General features: G+C 36.2%; 1 protein-coding gene across 4 annotated transcripts in view; it reads left to right on the top strand.

Moving 5' to 3' along the window:
• LOC106137864 (homeobox protein homothorax) overlaps positions 1-24,819 on the top strand; it is a 293,141-nt gene that overhangs the window by 84,075 nt on the left and 184,247 nt on the right. For all 4 annotated transcript variants that reach the window (XM_060949363.1, XM_060949361.1, XM_060949362.1 and 1 more), the window contains exon 7: positions 15,487-15,613. In XM_060949363.1, the coding sequence (XP_060805346.1) occupies positions 15,487-15,613 (127 nt within the window). The remainder of the gene's footprint in view (positions 1-15,486; positions 15,614-24,819) is intronic.

Raw genomic sequence — 24,819 nt, 5'->3', positions numbered from 1 at the left:
TATAGGTCCATATATACTTGTTAGTCTTACCCAATCTTCGACTTTTTGCATCCAGGCATATTCATATAATACGTACTACACGTAAGTACGTCTATATCGTAACCTTCTCCAAAAAGGAGGAGGTTCTCATTTTGTTATCTTATCGTTTGTGCTTTCGAAGCGGTGGTAGATATTATAAAACTTAAATTTTGTTGACGTTTAGCGGCACAATGTATCCTATTTTGAAAATAAATATATTTTCATTACTTGGACCAACCGCGAACGTGTCTAAAACCCACGAGGGTCGCCACAAACAGAGGTAAGACATTTTTCAGGCATTTTATCATAACCCGGCCAAAACTGCAAATAAACGCTTAGTTTTTCTATTCAGTGGATGAATGATACAGAACTTTTGCGTTCGCGTTAAAAAAGTTTAAACGATTTGAATAATTCGGAAATAAAAAAGCCTTTCAGTAAGAAGAGGAAGTGGAATAAAAAATAACGATGTGTTATTGGTTGGGATTGAAAAACAAAACTAGTTTACTTGAAAAACTTGGTTTAATACTAAAAATGTTTGTTTGCTTGTAAACTCTTAATTTCACATAAAAAGAAATATAACAAATTACAAAACCAATCATTGGATTAAGAAGAATATGTGCAATGGCGGACAAATCCAATCGGATTTTCTTCCAGTAAATTTTTCTTATTGAGATTCCTGTCTGAATTAAAGTAGAAACGTGTTTTATTAAATTGAATAAAGACATGCAATTCACGTTATTTTTATATACACACATATAATCACATCTTCATCCCTTGCGGTGTAGAAAGAGCCAAAGAGACACAGATTCTTGGAAATACTAATCGACCACGTTCAGCTGTTCGGCTTTATGATAGAACTAGAGGCCGCCCGCGACTTCGTCCGCATGGAAACCCTATCAATCCCGCGGGAACTCTGGGATAAAAAGCCTATGTGTTATTCTGGGTCTTCAGCTACCTACATACCAAATTTCATGGTAATCGGTTCAGTAGTTTTTGCGTGAAAGAGTAACAAACATCCATACAAACTTTCGCCTTTATAATAGTAGTAGGATTGAGATTCAAAGAGTGACAGGTTGCAAACCCATTGCCTAAAAGAATAATCTCAAGTTTATAAATTTTATAAGTATTTTTTTACATAAGTATTTTTGAAAACTATTAATGCTCATTCATGTATGTAATTAAAAAAATATATTAGTTACAAATTATTTGTTAATTCTTAACAGTAACAACAGTTTTAAACAGGAATTCATTCTCTTTTTTTCTTTCACCATCAAATAAATAGATTTGAACAATTAATTTTAAGTAACGTACACGTCGTCGCATTTATGTAGGTATTGATGATAACTTTTCCTAAAATTTCTTATCATGAGATTTCTCTTATCGGTCACTTGAAAACTCAACAAGATAATACACTTATCTGTGGGTATCAGAACATTCCCATGTTTTCATGTTTCTATCAATCGTTCTAGTATTAAAAATTACGTAATACATATATATATATATATATATATATATATATATATATATATATATATATATATATATATATATATATATATATATATGGTCACGTCTATATCCCTTGCGGGGTGGACAGAGCCAACAGTCTTGAAAAGACTGAATGGCCACGTTCAGCTATTGGGTAAAGTAAGCATGGAGTACACATACTGTCATGTGGTTTCGGCATTTTTGAATAGAACCACTCCATATCTTTCCCATGGATGTCGTTAAATGCGACTTAGGGATAGGCTTATAAACTTTGGAGTCCACTTGTATGCGATGGGCAACCTGTCACTATGAATCTTAATTCTATCATTAAGCCAAACAGCTGAACGTGGCCTTTCAGTCTTTTCAAGACAGTTGGCTCTATCTACCCCGCAAGGGATATAGACGTGACCATATGTACGTATGTTTACTATATTCTTCTACGCTATCAGACGAGCTAAACAACCCCTAATTCTTGTTCTCCACCCTCCTTCCTTAATTATAGTCTTTTAAATATATTTAAATCAAAAAAAACAATACGTTTGCTCGTCAATATAATTTTGCGTGGTATAAACGGTATAATTCGTAGGGGTGGAGACAAAGGGAGGTGCCGAGGTGTTGGGTTACATGCAAACATACAGCAGAACGTCTGATATTGAATATGGATTGTTGGACTTTGGAAATTTGGATACGGCATTTAGAAATTCTTATTATTAAATAACCTACCCATATCAAAGCACGCGCGACGCCGTTTGTATCGCCGCGAAAAACTATAGCTGTTTCGCTTTTATAATATGAAGCGAAACGGGACAGCGATAGTTTCACGCGGTGAAAAAACGGCGGCACTCGATCATGCTAAATTATAGTTGTTTCTGAAATTTGTTCGAATGGAAAGACAGACGTCTGCCCGCTCAGTTCCGGGAAGCCTATATTACTTTGAACCCACAAAAACCACACGGTGCCAACGTCAAACAGTTTGTGCCGCATCCATTGTCATGTAATTTTCGCACATCCATACGGCATAGCGTTATGAATGCTAAGTCCTTCCGCCCTCTAGCGTGATTTAAACCACAACTTTTCGATTTCGAAATTCAAATGTACAAATACGTTATGTCAATGAGATGTTTGCATAGAATTATATTGTTTTTTTTTTTTTACTTTTTATGCGTTCTCTCTGTAAGAGCCATTTCCCTTGAATCTACGAAAATACGATATCTACTAGAGGCCGCCCGCGACTTCGTCCGCCTGGAAAGCCTAACTCCGGGATTAAAGTAGCTTATATGTTAATCTGGGTCTTCAGCTACCTACACACCATAATTTAATTGTAATCGTTTTAGTAGTTTTTACGTGAAAGATTAACATACATCCATACTAACTTCATGACATACAAACTTTCGCATTTAGGATTTTGCGAAAAGCATCTTCATCTTCCCTCTGTCACTCGCCACGATTCCCTCAAAAATGCATTATGCTTTTGCTTCATTCACATTCATCAATCTTTTTCTCAATTCCTCGATTCAGTTCGGTACTCGTGACCTGATTTCTTACCACAACCTTAAAAAAACAATAATAAACCTCAATTAAACACTACATACTAAATCTAACCCTAAAGCATTGACCAATTACAAATACCAAAGAAACGTATCCCTCCATTTTTGACAGACGACATCGGTAATCTCACCCAAACAATATCGAACCAGCTACCGTGGCACAATGCCCGCACCACTCGACCCATTGTGATCATCCCCCACTTACTCCCCTAATGATTTTTCCTTGTATTTGTTTTTGTTCGGTAATTGCTGTTTGGTTTTCCTGTAAATTGCTTGCGGTAAATAGGCCGTGCGTTCTATTGTGCTACTGCGGAGTCATGCTCTCCTGGTACTTTCGAGTGCTTTTTGGATTTTTTTTCGAAACCAGATTATTTTCATAAATTCGTAGGCAAATGAATGTAGAAGTCTACCGTGTGGTTCTCGGCACCAAGAGAAAAAAGAATAGGACCACTCCATCTCTTTCCCCCGGATGTCGTAAAAGGCGACTAAGGGATAGGCTTGTGAACTTGGGATTGTTCTTTTAGGCGATGGACAAGCGACTTGTCACTATTTGAAACTCAATTATATCATTTAGCCAAACAGCTGAACGTGGCCTATCAGTCTATTAAAGACTGTTGGGTGTGTCTACCCCGCAAGGGATATAGACGTGATCATATGTATGTATTATGAATGAAGAATAAAGATTTACAAATGTGAGATTTTATATCCGAATACAGCTTCTGCATGATCCAAGTGAAAAGGTACTCTGAGTACTTCTCAGTACACTTTTAACTTTGTGTATGGGTGCGTTAGAAATTTCATAGAATTATTTTGAGTCTAGAAACAAATACATTGCGTTCACGTTTGAAGGAATTTAGATATTGATCTGTCATCTGAACTGCAGGCAAGCAGACTCAAACCCCAAAGCATTGTGGTGAAGGGTGCAACAGAGAACACAAAAATGAAAGAGACACTGACCTGTATAACTTTCAGGCTCTGACACCATTTGATTTAAAAAAATAATTAAAATCACAATTAAATGTCTCAATTCTAAATCGTTAATCGACCAAATCCGTTCTGAAAACAATCGTTCTCAGCCCGACATCGGCGATTGAGCCGTACACAGTCTAAGAAGTGGAAAATTTCAATATGAATGCCCCGACACGTGTTCGCCGGCTTAACTGCACTTACAATTAAGCTTTACCCCGGTTAATTAAACCGGGGCAGAGCGGGGACAGAGGCATTGTCGCGAAACCCTTTAAGCCGCCCACAATGACTCCGAAAAAGCCTATTGAACGCCGCCATTGACGGACGCCAGTTTTTAATACCGTTCCAAATTCAAATGGGATTTACTTATTGAAATAGCGAGAGTTTATTTTTTAATTTAATGCTGGAGCTGGCCATTGGTTTCTTACTGGCGGTTTGATTTAAAATTTATTTTTGAATTTAGAATTGAAGAATTTTACAATTCTTAAATGGAAGGGGTTTTAAATTTGAATAATAAATGCAGAAAATGTAAGGTAAAATCTGCAACAATAAAATCAATAACAAAATAAACATAAAAGACCGATAATTACCGCGAATCTTCGCTAAACCGGGTCTTAACTGCGGAGCCCCGATTCCGAACGAAATCCTGCCATTTCATTTAAATAACAGCGCGATAAAACGCGTATTAGAGAATCAATTAAACTTACCGGAAGGTTGGTAGCTCGAGGAAGCTTGGCTGCCAGTCCTGACTAGCCTGACCATAGACTACGGTCCCTGAATTATTTATGGTCCGTTCCGTTACATTGAATAGCTAATGATGTGTAGCAGCCGGGTCTGTAAGAATATTTACTTTTAGTTAATATTAATGCTTAGTTACGTGGCTTGACTCTTGAAAGTTTGTCTGTGCAATGTCTGGGTCGCCTGGATTAAGTCTCAGGTTTAAAATAATTAAATTAATTAATTGTATACGTACCTGTATCTTACTCTATAGTAAATACTCATTTTATGGGCTTATCTTTTATTTTCATCAAAACATTGGCGAAATTGTTTTGTCGTCATAATTTTTTAATAGCTTATAAATTATAATTTCAGTTATTTATGCAATTTGCCATTGTAATACGTATCCCAATAAAGTTTATGTAAATAACTGTTTTATTTTCCGAAGCTCTTACTAATACTATTATCTTGATTTGAAATACATTTTTCCAGCCAGTACCTTTGAAAGAAGAAAAAAAAAAGTTAGCTTTATATTTAAATCTATTCAGCCAGAACGTTAGGCTGTACACGTGCATTCTTGCATCCGCTATCTCGTTGCGTGCAACATGTATCTGTGACAATCTCTTGTTCCCAGGGCCCGGGCCTCGAAGATAGCCTGGACATTTGCAAATATGTTCGCGGAACTTGTTAGACGAGACGCTGTACGTCTTACAACGTTCCCTAAGATATAATAGACTAATGAAGGTTATTTAATTTTTAGATTTTTTTGTGTATAAAAATGGAAATTAACTGATTGATTTAAAGGCATTTCAAATTATTTCAATTGGATCTAGAGATTTGTTTGGGTATGTTTTATGTTGTCAAGGTGATGCTCCAAATTTCTATTTTCTAATAAATGAAATTTGGAGAAAAATTTCGCTAAATTTCTTTAGCGAAATTTTTCTTTCTACATAGACGGATCCGCGATGCATATTTTACTTACAGTATAGAAATGTTATATGAGTGTGTATTAATTGTATTCAGCGTCAGTCATTAATTTTATCAAGGATCAGGTTATACTATGAGACACTGGCTGCCAATTAATGCCACAGTCATAATAATTGGAATTCAATCTGTGCAACCGTAAGACATTAAGTTACAAACGATAATATAACACGATTACTAGACAAACTGAATGATACTTCTTGACTGGATAAGTTAGGTAATATCTGAAATCTTGAGACAATAACTAGGTACCAGAGCTCATTACAACAGGTATATACGGAATAGATAAATAAAGATTACGCTAATGATACCTGGCCGCAATAAATCCTATGTACTAGGGCGGCATGAGAGCTAGGAGGTGAGATCGTCTACAGATAGCCAGCTTAAAGGACACTTTGATTGAACGGACTGGACAGCGGAGATAAGGCGCCGGCTACACTATTTGCATATTAAACGAGGGGTTATTAATTTTCTCCTAGCTTGTTCTACGGGAGACCTTCCTAGATCGCTTGTTCTCCTGGTAACTCGGACGAAAAATGTTTTACGGCCTTAATTGAATTAAAGGCTCGGTCGCTTAGTTAAGATATATTTGTATGTGGGAACTAGCCTGTGCGACTGTGTCTAGTTTTATAGCATTCGCATTTATTTGCGTGGAATAAATTATTGCCACCTTTCAAGATTGTGTTATGTAATAAATTATGGGGAACTAGATAAATGATTCAATCAAGAATTAGTTCAATACATATATATCCTAAAGGATTTAGTTTGAAATACATAAAAGATATTGAAGCATTTGACACACTTAAAAGCCCTATGTAGATTTTGCTTATATTTGGACTATTTAACATGTAGTCCAATGATTAATTACTGCGTAGTATTTGACATGCTTTCTATACAGTTTTATAAATTTCATAAAACCACGCTTTTTATTTTGGATTGTCTTCGTCTCTCTTCCTTGACTTGGAACCATTAAGTGTTCAATTTCTATAAGCTCAGGTTCATGTTCTTAAAAGTGCATAGCGCCTTTGACCTTAGTTTTATAGGTATAATACACAAAGTGATTCCCGTCTAATATGTGCAACATTTGCAGGGGGATGCAGGGGGATGATCCGAATATATGCAGGTCTCCTCACAATACTTTATTACCTTATCCAAAATATCGTTCATAATAATTGTTCAAAGATCGCCCATCTACCGTTCGACCACCGAGATTTGAAATTATTGACGCCATTTTTATCGGCCACCCATCCTAACCCAACCGCAGCTACCAGGATAACATAACCCGCCAACAATTATTTTATTATCCACATTGTTCTCCAAAAACGAAGAACCAATAAAGGTCTGACGCCAATCGTCCGGTTAATAAAACTGAATTATCGAATTAGTATACAATAGTGCAAGGTCGTTTTATATCTGATTCTCATTATGTGCTATGATTTTATGTGTTCCGTGATAGTAATTATTTATGTTTTTTGGCGCCAGGTCATCGGCCGTCATGGGAAAGTTACGGTGGGCGCGTGATAACACGTATCCTATAAGTTTAATGTGGGGACTTATCTTATGTGGTTGAGATAAGGTCGATTATTGCGAATCAATGATTAGTTCGATAGGAATTTCTGTCCTAATTCTCAGAGATAGCGGATTCTTAGAGATTAGATTTTAGCTGTTCTTTATTTAATTTATTTATCGATTTATATAAGAAATCTTGTGGTGCGTGATATCTGGGTGAACAAAGATGGAATTGGGCATGTATTATAGGAATTTAGGAGAATACTAAGAGAGGGTGCCTCGAAATTCTCACAGAAATATAAAATTCAAAAAATTTCTTCGCAAAAGCAGGCAGTGCTGTTATTTAAAGACATGGCTTTTAGGATAACTTTATATTTCAGTTTATAATTTGCATTTCTTTGTTACACAAGAATGCCTTACTTACTTACCTTACTTCTTATTTTTTAACTGTGTAATTCTATGTGAGAGAAGAATAATAAAAATAATAATTATTATTATCCCTATTCAATATGCCACCATTTCTAAATTTTCATTAGACTCCAAAATATAGGTTCGAAATAGGACGCGACCTTTTTAAGCAATAAGAACAAATCTCGCTTTAAAGACCATATAAATTTGTTTTCCATTTTTAAACTAGCAACCCTAAATACCTACACCTGGTATTTACAAGCTGTGCGCACGCGCCGCTTTGCGAACTTGGAACGTCAACCCTCTTATTGTTCTTTTTAGGTTTTCAATTTAATTCATGACGTGCATATGACGGGGGTCGTTTGGGCCCGCGCCGCATTGTTTCTTGAACAAACTTTAACCCTCCTGAGCTAAATCGCGTGTTTATTGATTTGTTATTCAAACACTCAAATGCGAATGTTTTATTGTGATCAGGGTACAGCATATAGTGAGTGTGGATAGATATAGTGACTATATAAAATGTTGGGATGGTTTAAGTAAATAAATAAATCTATCTAAGTAATCTATCTGAGTAAATAAATAGGTCTATCTTAGAGGATGAATGAAAGCAGTTACATAACATGACATGTAATCACGTCTATATCCCCTGCGGGGTAGACAGAGCCAACAGTCTTGAAAAGACGTTCAGCTTTTTGGCTTGATGATAGAATTGAGATTGAAATATTGACAGGCAAGCCCATTGCCTAAAAGAAGAATCCCAAGCTTATCCCTCAGTCGAAGAGGAGGAGTGGTCCTATTTCTTTTTATTGGCGCCTGGAACTATACGGCAGTGTATTCTCTATACTTATTTTATTTTATTATCGTGGTTTCGGCTTACAATAACCACTGTTTGAACAGCACACAGCAGATTGCATTTTTAAGCGATTTTAATTTGTTTGTGTTTTGACAATAACCATTTTTAACACGACAATGAATATATAGTTACAATCTAATGAATTCAATCTAAGAATAATATTTGGTATTAAAGTTTAAAGAAAAAAAGAAATTGAATTAAACTTTGCTTCGGTAAAAATCTTATGTATACTAGAGTTTTACTAACAGTTTCATGTGAGAATTCCCACAAAAAGAAGCGTGTCTATGAATGCCTGAAGTGCTAATTTTGACCTAAATACATTTTTGTGCCAAATTTCATCGAATTCGATGCACGTTTCGCAAATTTTGCGTGAAAGAGTTTCAACAATCATTGATGACAAACTTTCGTTATTCGTATTACAAATGTGAAAATTGTAAGAATAAGAACAAGGTGACATATCTTTGCTAAATGTAAAAAGAAATGTTCTAATTTTAAAAACACTGACTTCACACCTAACTTTTTTTTCTACAAACCGCAATGCTGGCCGCAAAGAAAACAAAAGCATTACATTAAGACATACGACCTCTCAAGATGACAATAGTAAAGTCTCATTTGGCGCATTAATGGTAATGGAAAACTCGGGTCCGGACGGACACGCCGCTCTGTTTGTCTATGGGGTGGGGAAGACTTGGGTTCGATCTGAAATCAAAAACCCTACGATCAAACACTGAAAAAAAAACCGTATCATCAAATGTTTCTAGCAAACAATCGCGAAGTTAATTAAAGCCCATCGGGAATATTTGAAAAGAGAACACTTTCAAATACAGAACTCTAGTGATGTTCCGTTCCCACGTCACCCGATACTCGGCACGCGTCGCGCGTACGCGAAACATTGTCGTTTCGCGTCACTCTTGTAATTGCAGTGTTTGTGTGGTGGGGGAGGGGGCTGATTAGGGCAGATCTAGGATTGAATGGCTTGTAATCTGACACTGTGGCTGTTGATCATGGATTCTTATTGTTGTTGTTACGTTTCGTTTTACACGAGTTATCCGTCACGCTGAAGCAAGACTTGTTATATAATTAAGAATGGCGTCAATTTTAATTCTCTGGCCAATGAATCTCAGGCCAAACACTAGTCACTCAATAAAAAATAGCAACAAAAATCGGTCCAGCCTTTCAAGAAATTTAATACGAAAGAATGTACAGAATTCTTCGACTAAACTTACGGTATAATCTCAATATCCTCGACGATATTGAATATCTTACAAAAGGGAAGGTCACGCCGGGATGAGAACACGTGCAGCCAACATAAGGCAGTTTTTTTTTGGCCTGTTCATCTCTCGGCGACCGCAAAAAACTTTCACCAGAATCACAAAACTGTTCCACGCCTATTCCGGGAATTGAACTTGGGACTGGCAATGTGGTGGACGAGAAACTGCAACTTGTAGTGTCGTTTGTGCGAGATATTGTTTCTACTATTTATTTGGTTAAGCAATGTATAAAAATACGTGAAATAGTCTATAGCGATAAGATTCAAAGGCCACGTTCAGCTAGATGGCTTGCAGATGGAATTAAAATTTATTAATAGGACAGGTTGTTAGCCCATCGCCTATTAAGGAAGCCCAAGTTAATGTCTTTCCCTTGAATGACGGTAAATGGCTTCAAATATTAAGTAATCCATAAAATACAAGTCATAAAAAATAATCGCGTGTCAAAACCACTCGCGTAACAATCGGGAAAATATTGAAAAATAATTACAACGAAAGGTGTTGTTTTGGTGGTCGTTATACAAACGTGAATTGTGGATATTTCGCTAACGATACTAAATTATGCCTTCCCCAATGACGTGAATAAACAAAATTATAACAATAAACTCTACCATAATGATGAACTTGCGAACCGAGTAAGTCATTTTTGATTCTCACATATGGTGTGAACGGAACGCATTAGCGGCCACGCTTCCTGCCACAAAAAAGGACCTTTTAAAAAAACAAACCTCCAACTATTCGTAATTTGAAAAATGAACGAGCTCAAATTCAGAAAGCTTAATTTTTCTTCATTCTGACTTGAGCCCTAAGGACTTTGTCACAGAGTACATATAACGTCTTTTGAGCGTTTTTGTAATTTAAAGATTTGTATTTGGAATTGTCCTTGAAAGCATGTGTTCGATATTCAAATTAGGAATTAGGTTTGGGGTTGGATTCTATCACGTTATCAACTTAGTTAATCATCAAACACGAAGTCCGAAATATGTTTTGGACTACTGCTGTTGAGAATGCAAGGCCTGAGCTACGTCAGCTTCGGATTGCCAATTGAACGTGGCGCACGGCGGCGGCGGACATCTGTTCTAAATACAAATTCAAATTCGCCGTCTGTTCGATTTCTTTAATGATTATTGAAATTGCCAGTTGGGCTATGTGTGTTCTATTTTTGATTTGGAATTTCTTAAAGTTTATTCTCATACTGTTCATTTAGAACAGTGTGTATGCCAGTGTTGCGACATAGATACATTTGCCTGCTTTTGATTCAGTCATCAATTAAACTCATCTGTATGCAATTTCCATTAAATTTTATCGCCACTTTGACATTTCCGCGTGCATTGTTTTCTATAAAATTAATAACATGAAATCGAGACAAGAAATAAACAGTCTTGAAATTAGCATGATCATTTCCTTTCTAATCTTTATTGTTTTCAATTAAGCGGAGCGTGGGTCCATTACTTTAAATTAAAACAATCCGTGTTGTAATAAGACACCTAACGATCGTTAGTGCTCTCAATCAATTTTACGTTAGGTGCACAGCAATTAAAGGCGGGTTTTTTTTGGTAATTACTGTTGTGAGCGAATGAGTGAGTATCAATCAAGGTGCGTAACGCCGCGGCGATGGGCCAGTGATTCTGACGTTGCATGAGCGTTGCAGAATACTTGATAACTTTATTTTCTTACTTGGCCTATAGGCAACGTTCACCTGTTAGGATTATTGATTGAGTTGAAATTCAATTAGCGATAGGTTACTAGCTCATCGCCTAAAAGAAGAATCTTAAAAAGTCAACCTAGTTACCTAGTTTACAAGAGATAACTTCAGTATTCGGTATTACATATCTTACTTTGTTTACTTGTCATCTTCTTGTAAGAAGGAGAAGTGAGTAGGAGGTAACCAGGTGAAACTCTCAAATACTAGAACAATATAATCGATCAATTTTTTTTTTCACCTATTTTACGTGATGTGGATATCAATCAAAGACAATCGGTATTTATTTAAATTATTGTATATCACTACGGATTCATTCAGATTTCTTTCACATATTTATTTTGCTTTACACTGTTCCAGTCTATTCCTGCGAACCAATCCAGTGCTGGACATGTAAATGTATATACGGGACAAATTACACAGATTGAGTTAGCCTCGAAGTAAGTTCGAGACTTGTGTCACGAGATACTAACTCAGCGATACTATATTTTATAATAAATACTTATATAGATAAACATCCAAGACCCAGGCCAATCAGAAAAAGTTCTTTTCTCATTACGCCCTGGCCGGGATTTGAACGCGAGACCTCCGTTGTCACAGACAAGCGTACTGCCGCTGCGCCACAGAGGCCGTCAAAATGTTTTCCATCGTCTCCATTATTTGAGTCATTTAGGACTCGTATACTCGAGTCGTGTAGTTTAATACCTGGCCGTTGAAGGATCTATATGTCGTCTCTAATAATTCTTCACCTGAGTTGTACCTGTTCCCGAAATAGGTTCTGTCTGGGTCGACATTACAACGAAGAGCTGTCCAGGACGTTCAAATGGACGCCACATAATTCTGAGTTAAATATAATTCTAGTCTGAAGGCAAGGAACGCCGACGCCGTTTTCATCGCGCGAAATACTATCGCTCTTTTGCTTTTTATACATACATACATATAGTCACGTCTATATCCCTTGCGGGGTAGACAGAGCCAACAGTCTTGAAAAGACTGAATGGCCACGTTCAGCTATTTGGATTATTGATAGAATTGAGATTCAAATAGTGACAGGTTGCTAGCCCATCGCCTAAAAAAGAATCCCAAGTTTGTAAGCCTATCCCTTAGTCGCCTTTTACGACATCCATGGGAGAAACATAGAGTGGTCCTATTCTTTTTTCTATTGGTGCCGGTAACCACACGGTACCTTTTATTATGACGTGAACAGGGACAGCGATAGTTTTCTGCGCGTTAAAAACGGCGTCGACTGGAACAATGTAAATAAAGTATAATACAACGCATTCACAGCGTTCAGATTTCCTTCGCCATTACAGCAGGTGCGGCGGTAATGGCGAGATGGCGTGCGCACGCGCGTCATTAGTTCGACCTCGGTGGAACCAGGATGTTGGCAGTGAAAGGTTTGGTGCATCTGTTGGAAAAGTAGCTTTATGAGTTCGTTAAATGGCCTAGAACGTTTCTGATGGGGTTGAATCAATTTGATTTTGTCTCGTCGGTTGAAGAAAGACGTCAATCGTTTTTGTGTATTTTGATATTATGATAAAACATGTTGATGACGAACGATTTCGATAAAACTTCAGGTCAAGTATCCTTAACCGACGAACTTGCATGAAGTTAATGATGTATGTGGACGAAGCGAATAAAGTGATTCCAAATTTAATTGGCAACCAGTTTGACAGTTCAACGAGCCTAAAAGTTTAATAGACTATATCGTTCTATTACAGTTTTTCAACACGCACGATAATAATAGTGCATGAAAAAATACCACCTCGTTGATTACTTTCCAACGATTGAGTCGTAAAATGCAACTACCGATGCGATGATACCACAGACATAGATATAGTTAGATTAGACACCGCTAGTTCGCCGAAGAACGGACAATGTGGAGAGAGAGAAGAGCTGCTTGCCTTGTCAATGTCCGTGACTTATTGAGAGGCAATGGCTTGTTCACGAACATTGAAAAGGCATACCTGTGTTTTATCTACTCGCTCTTTCAGGTTTACAGCAAAGTTGAGGATAGAGAAGCAATATTAGATATGCCTTATCAATATCGAAGTCATCCAAATCAATAGAATACGAAAATATGAGAGCAAAATCGCCAGTTTATCCTATATGGAACAAAATATTTTTCTGAATGTCCAAAAAAGGAAAGGGGAAAATATTTAAGATATTTGTTTTAGTTTCGAAAATAAGTCTTTTTGACCCTATTTGACACGCGGTATACGACTTGGAGGGTCTAGTCTAGAAAAATCAATGCCTACGGAAGATGCCTAGTTCGCATGGAGAATTCCCAGGGCTGTCGAGATAGCGTAAGGCATTAGCAGCAAGATGTACAAGCTACTAACCTGGCCTTAATTTGCTGATTAAAAAAAACAGAAGTGTTCTTTGTTCTTTAATTACATCTTAGTAACGTTGTGTCGAAGTTTGATAGACTATTGTTCACATTGGATTACTGATGTGCTTCAACGCTACATTTTTTGGTGTTAAATTATGTGTTCCAAAAAGACAAGCAGTTTCTTAGGCAACGTAATGTGAAGTGACAATATTAGCGCTTTTTATTGACGTCTTCTTAGTCTTAAACAAAATAACTTTTTCTAGAAATTCACCGATATATTATTTTAATGCTGGGAATTAGCTTATTTGCGAGAAAGTAGATTTTGTCAGAATCCTTTTACTCATTGAAACGAACCTGGAGATTTAGATTTAAAAGTTTATTATATACTTAAATCGTATTAAGATTAAGAACAAGATGACACTGCTTCACGAACTTTTTCAATAATCATCTCATTAGTACGTTTATATGAACAAGGGTCTTTCGTATAACAACTGTCATATCTAGCTTTAATTGAATCATGTCGATATTTTGAAGTGACCATTGTCTTTCAGCGTTTTAGGTCACCAGCCCTGGTTGATACCATTGATGCTCGTTTTTTTTTAATTTTTTTTTATCATCCATTTAATAATAATTATGAATGTCACCATCGGTTCGTTTAACACAGCTGTTCGTCACACGCCATCGACTGTTGCTTAGTTAGCATCGTTAGCGCTCGTGACGTCATTTGTGACGTCACTAGTGTGTCCACATATGTCAGTTGATGAAACGTTATTTTTATATCTCCTTAAGTATCTAACTCCCTAGTATTACAAATTGTGTATTCATTATTACATATCATCACGTCTATATCCATCATTTAATCACGTCTATATCCCTTGCGGGGCAGACAGAGCGAGTAGTTTTTGAAGACTGAAAGGCCACATTCAGCTGTTAGGCTTAAAGTTAGAATCGCGAATCCTTGAAGATGATCTGAAGAATCCCAAGTTTATAAGCCTATTCCATATTACAAATTGCATCATCAGTTGCTGGTTAAGTTAAAAGTTCGGTAAAAGTATCACTCTCTCTCTCTCTCTCTCTCTCTCACTCTACATACGAGTACCTTATTCCCGAATATATAAATTCAGTTTAATCTTATTCATTACTTTGTGTCACTGAATATGATCTAGACAGCGACCAAAGGAAGGGTTCTTGGTAGCAATTCGACACCAATAACTTACCAGTTTTCTGAATAAACTCTAGCGATCATTGGAATACAATCCTTACTTCTTCGTGACTACATCACCTCTATAAGGCCATTGTATAATTAAAATATTTCTTTCGACCCCCGAAAAATACTCTTCAACTCTCGGCGACAAGACACAACAATTCTCCAATTACAAATCTTTCTGACGACCATTGTAACATAATCTTCAACTTTCGGTAACATCACCACTACCAAACTCTTAATAATTATCTGATTAAACTCTTTCATAAATACAGCTTCATCACCCGCAACAATTCTCCAATTACAAATCTTTCTGGCGACCATTGTAACATAATCTTCAACTTTCGGTAACATCACCACTACCAAACTCTTAATAATTATCTGATTAAACTCTTTCATAAATACAGCTTCATCTCCCGGTGACATCACCACCTCTAAAAGCCACCTCTTCTTAACCGTGTTCTTATTTTGAATGTTTTCTTGCCTGCAGCGGCCGCCTTCCTCATCACTGTCTTACGGTGGAGCGGTGAACGATGACGTTCGCTCCCCGGGCTCCGGAGGGACCCCGGGACCCCTCAGTCAGCCGCCACCACAGACCCTCGACGCGACCGATCCAGGTAACCTTTAATCCTACTACTATTATAAAGGCGAAAGTTTGTATGGATGTTTGTTACTCTTTCACGCAAAAACTACTGAACCGATTACCATGAAATTTGGTATGTAGGTAGCTGAGACCCAGAATAACACATAGGCTACTTTTTATCCCAGAGTTCCCGCGGGATTGATAGGGTTTCCATGCGGACGAAGTCGCGGGCGGCCTCTAGTTATTAAATATTCATGAATCTTTTGCTGAGCAACAGAGATGAATTTATTTAATTAGGTATATTTATTATTAGTACAATTCAGTCACAGAATGCTTATTGACACAATTACACTACCATAAATATATTTGAAATAAATAAATACCTATATTATAACGTCTTAAACTTTTACGGGGTAGATAGAGCAGTTTTGCAAATTGCAAAGACTGAAAGGCCACGTTCAGCTTTATGGCTAAATGATGATGGAATTTAGACATCAATAATTATTTACGAAACAAAGACAGACTGAGCTAGCCCCAAAGTTTGAAACTAGTGTTATAGAATACTAAGTCAACTATACTATATTTTATACTTAAATAATTATATAGATAAACATGCGAAACTCAGGCCAATCAAGGCAATTCTTTTTCTATCATGACCTGACCGGGGTCTACCTGGGATCTTTCGGTTCAGAGGCGAGAATCTTAGTCACCTTGCGCCAAACAGTGCAATAAGAATTTTTCTTTTTACTATTATTTTCTCTCACTTGTACAATATCAACGTATTATTATATATAATATAACTAATATATTAGTTATAATTATATAACTTATCATATAATTATAATGTAAGAAACTTATTATTAGGCGAAAGATAAAATAAATTAATGTATATAAAACAAAACTCGTCAGTGTAACATTGTACTTGACTAATAATTGCAATGCAGTTGACTTATTCAGTGAACATTGTTGTAATACTTTTAATGAATATAGTAGATCATTTTCATAATAAGAATGAGTATCATTAACTTATCAAATTATATAGTGAATTAGTAAGATTATACAATACGGACGGCATACACCCTGAAGTGTGACATGACAATAGGTGTCATTAGGACCGGCGCCTACGCACGCAACGTACCCAACAATTAACATGTCCGCAGATCTAGATCCGTCACGTCACCACCCTTTCAAAACCCAATACTAGAATGACAGCACCTCGTCGTCACATCACTACGTCTTCGCCACAAAGGGAACGTTAAAAATTTGAGAAAAGAACGCGTTTGTCAACGTTCGGGAATCAGTCAAGAGCGCTATAATCACTCGTCGCTTCATTTGACATGTTACATTTTGAATCTCGATCGATTGTCACGTATGTCTTCGGAAATGACGGATGAGCGTGCATAGGACGCGACGATAGGACGTTCCGATTCCGAGCTCTCTCACAATAGGTATTGAAATGAGGCGGACGACAGAACCTGTGATGCATGTATCGACGCCGCATCTCGTACGATTATCGCTTTCATATTCGTATGCGCGGTAATTTGTGTGGGATTACATTGTGTATTATTCAAATCCAAATACGACTGTTCGATTCTGCGGCGACTTTGTGCTCCGATGGTGTGACTTTTTAAAAGATGCAATCTTTTGACAGCTGTCAAAAACAGCGCGTTGGCGCGAAAAAGTAGTGGCGCCTTTTTCCATTTTCATTTATAGTTTTTGTGGAAAACATTATGGTTTCGACGTGCGTTTTTTTTTAATTGTTTGGTTTGTCGCGTCGCTGGCAAATTGAATGTTGGCTAGCCGCGGAGCCCTGATCTGTAACTGAATACTTTTTGCCAGAAGGGGAACAATTTCAATTTCGATATATTAGCGTAAGTTTATATTTGGCGTGACAAAGAAACATGCTGTCGAAATAAATTTGAAAATGTGATAATTCTAATATTATTTTCACGTGACAAATCGGCTGTCTCTTTCACTGCATTAGGTCGCTCTATTACTTGGCATAAATAGATTATTTTGACATTTTAGATTGGACAAATAATAGTTTTCTCTGAACTAAACAACATTGGCCATTTGTAAGCATTCACACTAACATAAATGTATATCAATGTTCCGACACGAAATTTGAAATATATATTTCAGCATGACATACATAATATGCTTATTTAATTTGTGGTCGTTCTATATACAAATACAACGGTCAACATCAAAACTCGTAAGCATATAATAGGTACGTCATTCTTCTGTATGTTTTACGTAATTGTCTTTATAAAAAAAAATATTTAAGCAAATGTTGCTCATAATGGAAAGGAGGAACTTCACAAGCCTATTTAATAATACAATTAATTAATAAAACTAATGTAGATCTACCAAAGTTAAGTTACATACACTTTTTTTTGAGTCCAACCAAAATAATCCGGCAGAGGCAAGGCGATCTTAAGTTTGCATAAAATTAGGAATAATTTTAATAATTACTTATTTTATTCCGATTTGTATGTGTATGTATGTCAAAGCACTAATCACAATCTTTTTCATTCGAATTACGAAATTAGGGCAACCGCAATTGGAAGCTATCGAGCAAAAACAAAAGTCGCACTTGACCGTCGTCACCAGGGCGCCATAAAGGGCTAACAGTATGCCGTGAATTATTCAAAATTCAAAATTTCCCTATAATTCAATCAACGCATCCTCTCCCCACTTCCCCTCTCCCCGGGGAGAAGAGGGGGCGATTATTTGCGAATTTAATATTAATTAACCATCGCGCTCGCGCCGTAATTGCGTTTTTCAATTATAACTGACAATTATACGATGAAATTCGGATGAGCCGAGATGATTCGACTAATTGTCAATCGCGACTGGCGCCGTTTCGCTTAATATTCGTATTCGATTTTACAAAAATATCTTGAATTTTCGCTGATTTTAATACTCGATCGAATTTGTCAGTTGCTCACGGTTTATTTGAGTTGACAAGTATACATACTTACATTATTTTTTTTTATTGTGTTTTGAACTAAATTTAAATTTGGAATTCGTATAACTGTTTTGTTTGCCTGCCAGTCAGATTGTAACATTTAAATGGCTACAAACTATATTCTCTTTGGAAAGTCATGTCGTCTCTATAAATTATTATGATAGGCTAATTGTGTTGATCGTTATGTTTACGATGCGCCCGCAATGCCATATTTACATGAAAATTTTAATGTGGGCAATAAAACTCTAAGTGCTTTATAGAGGCTATTTACAACAAAGTTACGATTTCAAATAGCATTGTAATAAATTTGCTTAGATATTAAAAATACATTGTCATTGGATCTGACGAGTGACACTTTTTTGACGTTGTTTTTGTTTTGAACATATTAAAATCTTCAAGCGGATCGTGCACTGCCTATAGAATCTTAATTTAAACGTTTGAAGTTGCATGTTCTGGGATCAAACTTTCAAAATATTTGTTATAATTTTTTCCATACATCACTCAAGACACCCTGTTACCTAATACAAAAATAGCATATCGTAACGTTGTTAATTCGTAACCTAAAACGATGTACAAAATATGAAGATTATTGCGTTATGGCCCCAAGAGGAGGCTGGGGTGGGTGCGAATTCTAAATAAAATTATCTCGCCCGCTTGTTGTGTTCCATTTTCGTCATATCTCCCCTCCTTTGGCATTCCGTCCACGGTTAGATGACCGTTGTAAGACGTGGTCAAAATGCTGCCAACCGTACCAATTTGTGTCTTTTAAATGTACCTACAGCTAATTTCAAATTTGGAATTCCGTTTCTGTGACAAGATTTTCTGGGTCGCAGAAAGTTATCAGAGTTACAAGAAGAAAAGCTGAAACCCAAATTTAAAAGCTTTTCTTTTGATTAACTTTTATTATTAATAGCTTGCACCATGAATGTGCATATTCTGTTATTGTCGGGTTATATAAAACCTATGTTATTTATAACCACATATTTATGACTGGCTAAGAGTCATCAGGCGGCATCATCATATTTAATTCTAAATGTCTGTTGTGGCCTTTCAGTATGTTGATTAAACGTACGTATAAATATTTCTTATATAAAAAACAAAAAAAGAGATTCTATTCACGATATCATCTAGACAAGCGTAAGAGTCAGTGGAATCGATTTAACTCCGCTCCGTTACTGTAATCACCGTAACGATTAATCGGGTTAATTTTATATTCATATCGAATTTTGTACCGGTAGGCAGTAGAAGTCTTAATCTATAAAACTACTGAGTGACTGACAGACGCCAGCCCCAAACCGCTGGATTTTGAGTTTTTTGTTTGTTTGTTTGTTTGTCTATTTATTGCACAAAAAAATTATGATAAAATACAGTTCTTGGTTGCTATTTAGTTTACTTATGTGGCACTAAGATAGGATTTTCCTAAATTTCCGCGGGTATAATAATAACCATTAGATTTATCTGTTAATGTATATCGCTTTTTCTAATCCTCTGCAGTCCTAGAAAATATTATATTATTAATCATGGTAAAACTTTAAAGATACATCTCTATTAAAAAAAAAAATTGGAACGATTTGGAAATGGAAGCGAATATGAAAGTTTTACCGACTTAAGTTACGACAAATAAAGTTGCATTTACTACAAAAAGTACCTACAACTACCGAACTTGTACCGTATACTGTTCCAACTATAACACGTCAAGACACTCTGAGATCGGCTCCTTACGTGGCTTCATCAATATTAATAACAGTTGAAATTGCACTATCTATAAGTACAGTATTATATCACTTTTATAAGTTACATGATAAACATACTTTATATGTTACACCGATCTGTGCAAAAGACAAATTTTTGTATGGCGCGAAAATATTTGAGCCAATCAGAGCGCGTCATTTGAACCCGCAAACAGTTTTGTTCGCTATTTTTAAGAATTTTTGGATTTTCAATTTGATGTACTGATAATAAGGTCGATATTTAATAGAGTTTTAATTTGGTTTGATTCGGCGATAGGTTTGCGCTATTCTGCGCCTCCGAATATTCCGGTGCTACTTTTAAAAATGGAATTACTGTTCTACAATTTTGTTGGTTATCATTGTGAACTAGGGTCAAATTACGAGGCGCTTGTATGTCATTATTGGGATTTACGTTATTACTTGATTTCGCTATCAATTTGATGTTGTTTTAGCTAGTAATACCTGAATACATGCGTATAATCAAATATCTTTGGCGGAAGAGGCCGTGTCCGCATTTAACTCTTTCTTTATGCTAGCTTGTCGATTTAAGGCAATCTTGACCTTTTGATTGACAAGTTGTGATCTAATTTTAAATTTACAAGAATGGGAGCACCCAGAAGTCTTTCTATAGTGGACTCTTCCTTATCCGATATTTTTTTTTTAAATCAACTCTCTTCAGTCTTTGAATTTAACAAATTTTACTGAAGAATTATATGTCTTTGTCAAGACCCTTAGCGTTGTGAAACTCAACTCAAATATAAATCGTTTTGTAATACTCCAGTTAATAAAACGCCACTACATCGTAACACAAAATTCGGGGAAATATCTTCGAGCGATCATCCCAGGAGGGCGACTTAGGCTTATCAATATTTCAGGCACAAAATTGAAAATTACCGGGTCCCCAGTAGAATTACATAACTCAAACCTATCGAAACCAATAAAATATTAACTGGCAACATTTTCCCGCCATTTTTCACCGGCCATTCCTTATTCGGATCACGTCGCGGCCGCACTTACACTCGCTGCTAAATGTAATCATAAAATTGTTGTTAATAATTCATGTAGGTGTGCGGGTGCGAGCGAGAGGGGTGTATAGGTGTGGGAGAGGGATTATTAAATTCTGTGAATGCTCACTTTGTATCTAATATCCGAATGTGTTTAATATTAGATTAGCCGGGGGTGCTCCGTGCAGGGCTCCCTGGGCGTGGAATTTCGTGATAGATTCCCGTTATGTCTTGGAATTATGATTGGTTGGCTGTTCATTTGTAAATGGAAAATTAGTGAGTTATTGGCTATGGCTACCTGCCTTTTCAGTCGCGTGATCGTAGGTGGAGTTGGCTAAATGGTCAGTTTCATTGTTATTTAAAATCAAAATTGTAAAAATGAAGTGAAACGAGTCAAATTGATGCGTCTAAATACATTTTGAACCTACGAATTTGAATCAGGAAAGTTATGTATATGATGCATGTAAGTAAGTAGCTTATAAAAAAATTGTCTATGGACTCCAGGAAAAATTGGTAATTTAATGTATGCGTAAAACATTTAAAAACCCGGTTCTTAATCGTACTGGTTTCCATTTCCCCCCATTGCCTCAGTTGCCCACAAGAATCATGATACGGGAAGGAAGACCCAAAAGTGTGGTATAAAGCTCAATCGCTCATTGATTTTATAACAAGTCAAACATTAGGTACTAGCTGTTCTCGCGGTTTCACTCGAGTATCAGTATACCTTCATCAGTATAAGGCTATGTATTTTTTTATTTCATAACTTTGTTACCTTTTGCTTATAGTCAGAATACGTGTAAGTATTTCTAAATAAAACATTTCAAATTAATAGACTGCATTATCTTTAATCTGTGCCTGGCTGAAAACTAGATGCAGGAAAAAAAATAAGTTCGTTCACACACGCTCTATTTATTCTATTTTCAAACCCCCAAGCCGTTGTTATCCTAACAATTACATACCGAAAGGAAAGGGTTGGACAATACAATCAGCGCGTATTATAAACGTATTGTCATTGGCTAATACTTTTATTTCGATTTGTATTAAATATTATTTATGGTGTCACGTTTGCCCCGATTTTAGGTTTGCTCGATTTTGGAATTGGAACGTCGGATTTATTATTTAATTTTTTTTTACATTTGTAATACACACTACAAAGCATTAATACATACATTATATTGGTTACGAGTAATTCCCAGAAGAGTAGGCAGAGACCTCATCATTCCACTTCCTACGATCCCCACCATCTTTTGCTTCATCAACATTAATCATTCTTACATATGTAGCTTCACCAGCGTTCGAAACTCAAGAACCTATTTGGGTGTAAGCTGTTAGAACAGTTAGTTATTTCTTTTTTAAATTTAGAATTAGTAATTTTTTTATTACCTACTTTTTTAAAATGGCGATTTAAAGTGAAGAAATGTTCGGTACTTACATTACGTGGAAATCATTCTATAAAATAACACATCAGTTACCACACTCTCAAAATATTACGAATAAAAACAAAATTAGACTCGAAGTACGTTGTATTACATATAACAACAATCATATCTATCAAAAACAATTGTTTACGAATCAAAAACTCTAAATGCGCATACAAATATTAAGCATGGAATTTTCAAATCAAAAGGGTGCGAATTACAATTGGAGACCAAAAAGCTGTCAGTTTGACAAAGTGATTCGTCATAGAAATGACAGCTGTGCGCTGGAGAGAGACGCAAGATCGGTGATCAAAGAGGTAGACAGGGAAGGAAGAAGAACAAATCGTGAATTAGAACGATCCATGCATTCATGGTTGGCAATTGTTAATTTTTGTGTTTTTTTTTGTGTGTGATCTGCTTACGCTGTTTTTTTTTGTCTGAGATTAACAAAACTGTTTGGTGTATAGTTCATATTAACACTGGCCGAATATTTTTATACTATAGGCTAGAAGTATGATCCAATTTATTTAGATAAGTAAATAGCCGATGAAATTAAGTAAAAAAAATGTTTGTATCGTCTAAAAATCCCAATATCTTGAAGGTTCGTGCTTTTAAAAAGATATTTTTTTTCTGTGTATCTGTAAAAAAGAGTATATAACAAGTTGACTATGTAAAACTTTGGAAATTCATCCTTTTAATGCAATCCTTTAATTTAAATCTTTGGTAACCAGACACGAATCCTTACTCTCCCGGACGAAGCCGTAAACTAGTACTACTATACCTTACGGGGTAGACAGAGCCAATAGTCGCGAAAAGACTGAATGGCCACGTTCAGCTGCTCGGCTTAATGATGGAATTGAGATCCAAATAGTGTCAGGTTGCTAGCCCATCGCCTAAAAAAAGGATCGCAATATATAAGCCTATCCCTTAGTCCCCTTTTACGACGTCCATGGGAAAGAGATAGAGTGGTCCTATTCTTTTTTGTATTGGTGCCGGGAACCACACGGCACTAGTCTTAACAAAGTTAAAAACATAAACATTCTACTTTTAACCGTTAGATGCTAAACTGAAAGACCGATTTGAAAAAAGAATATGTAAATCCGAACTGTCCTATTGTCTATGACGCCAGAGTCTATGATTTATCGCCTTCATTCCAGCCCTTTACACAGATAGACAAACAAACTTAAATAGGCTACTTAAATAAATATTTCAAAGTAAAAAAGATGCTAATGAACAACCAAAATAAGTTGACCTGTCTAATTTTTTATTCTATACGATTTAACAGTGATTTACGTCAGCTCCTTATCTTTGACGGGTCAAGTTAAAATGGTTCTTGTCTAAAATGTAATATCGTGTGGAAGAATTCCGGTAGCTAAGTTGTAACAATAAGTATGTGCATTGTAGAATTTTGTAAGTTAAGACAAGGGTATTTGGATAAGTGCATTCTGATCTATGTATTAATTTAAAAGAGGAATCTCAAGTAGGTATATAAGCATAGGCTTATAAACTTGAGATTCCTCTTTGCTCTCTTAGGCGATGGGCTAGCAACCTGTAACTATTTGAATCTCAATTCTATCATTAAGCCAAGGAGCTGAACGTGGCTGGTCAGTCTTTTGATTACTGTTGGCTCTGTCTACCCCGCAAGGGCATATACCTGCAAAGACGTGATTATATATTATATATATGTTACCATCTTAAGAATTTACTTGACTAGGTCAAGTTTAGGTATTTTCCACAAATTATTACTACCATAGACTACTTTAGCAAAACCGTGGGCATAAATAAATAAATAAATAAATATATACAGGACAAATTACACACATTGAGTTAGCCTCGAAGTAAGTTCGAGACTTGTGTTACGAGATACTAACTCAACGATACTTTATTTTATAATAAATACTTATATAGATAAACATCCAAGACCCAGGCCAATCAGAGAAAGTTCTTTTCTCATCATGCCCTGACCGGGATTCGAACCCGGGACCTCCGGTGACACAGACAAGCGTACTACCGCTGCGCCACAGAGGCCGTCATAAGCTATTAATGTATACGCATTTCAGTACATACTTAGTTAAAGCGTTTTCAGGAAACACAGTATTTCCATTCCACTGGAATTT

This window comes from Amyelois transitella, chromosome 18 (assembly GCF_032362555.1).
Source record: "Amyelois transitella isolate CPQ chromosome 18, ilAmyTran1.1, whole genome shotgun sequence".
Lineage (NCBI taxonomy): Eukaryota > Metazoa > Arthropoda > Insecta > Lepidoptera > Pyralidae > Amyelois > Amyelois transitella.
This window is presented reverse-complemented; position numbering and strand designations above follow the sequence as displayed.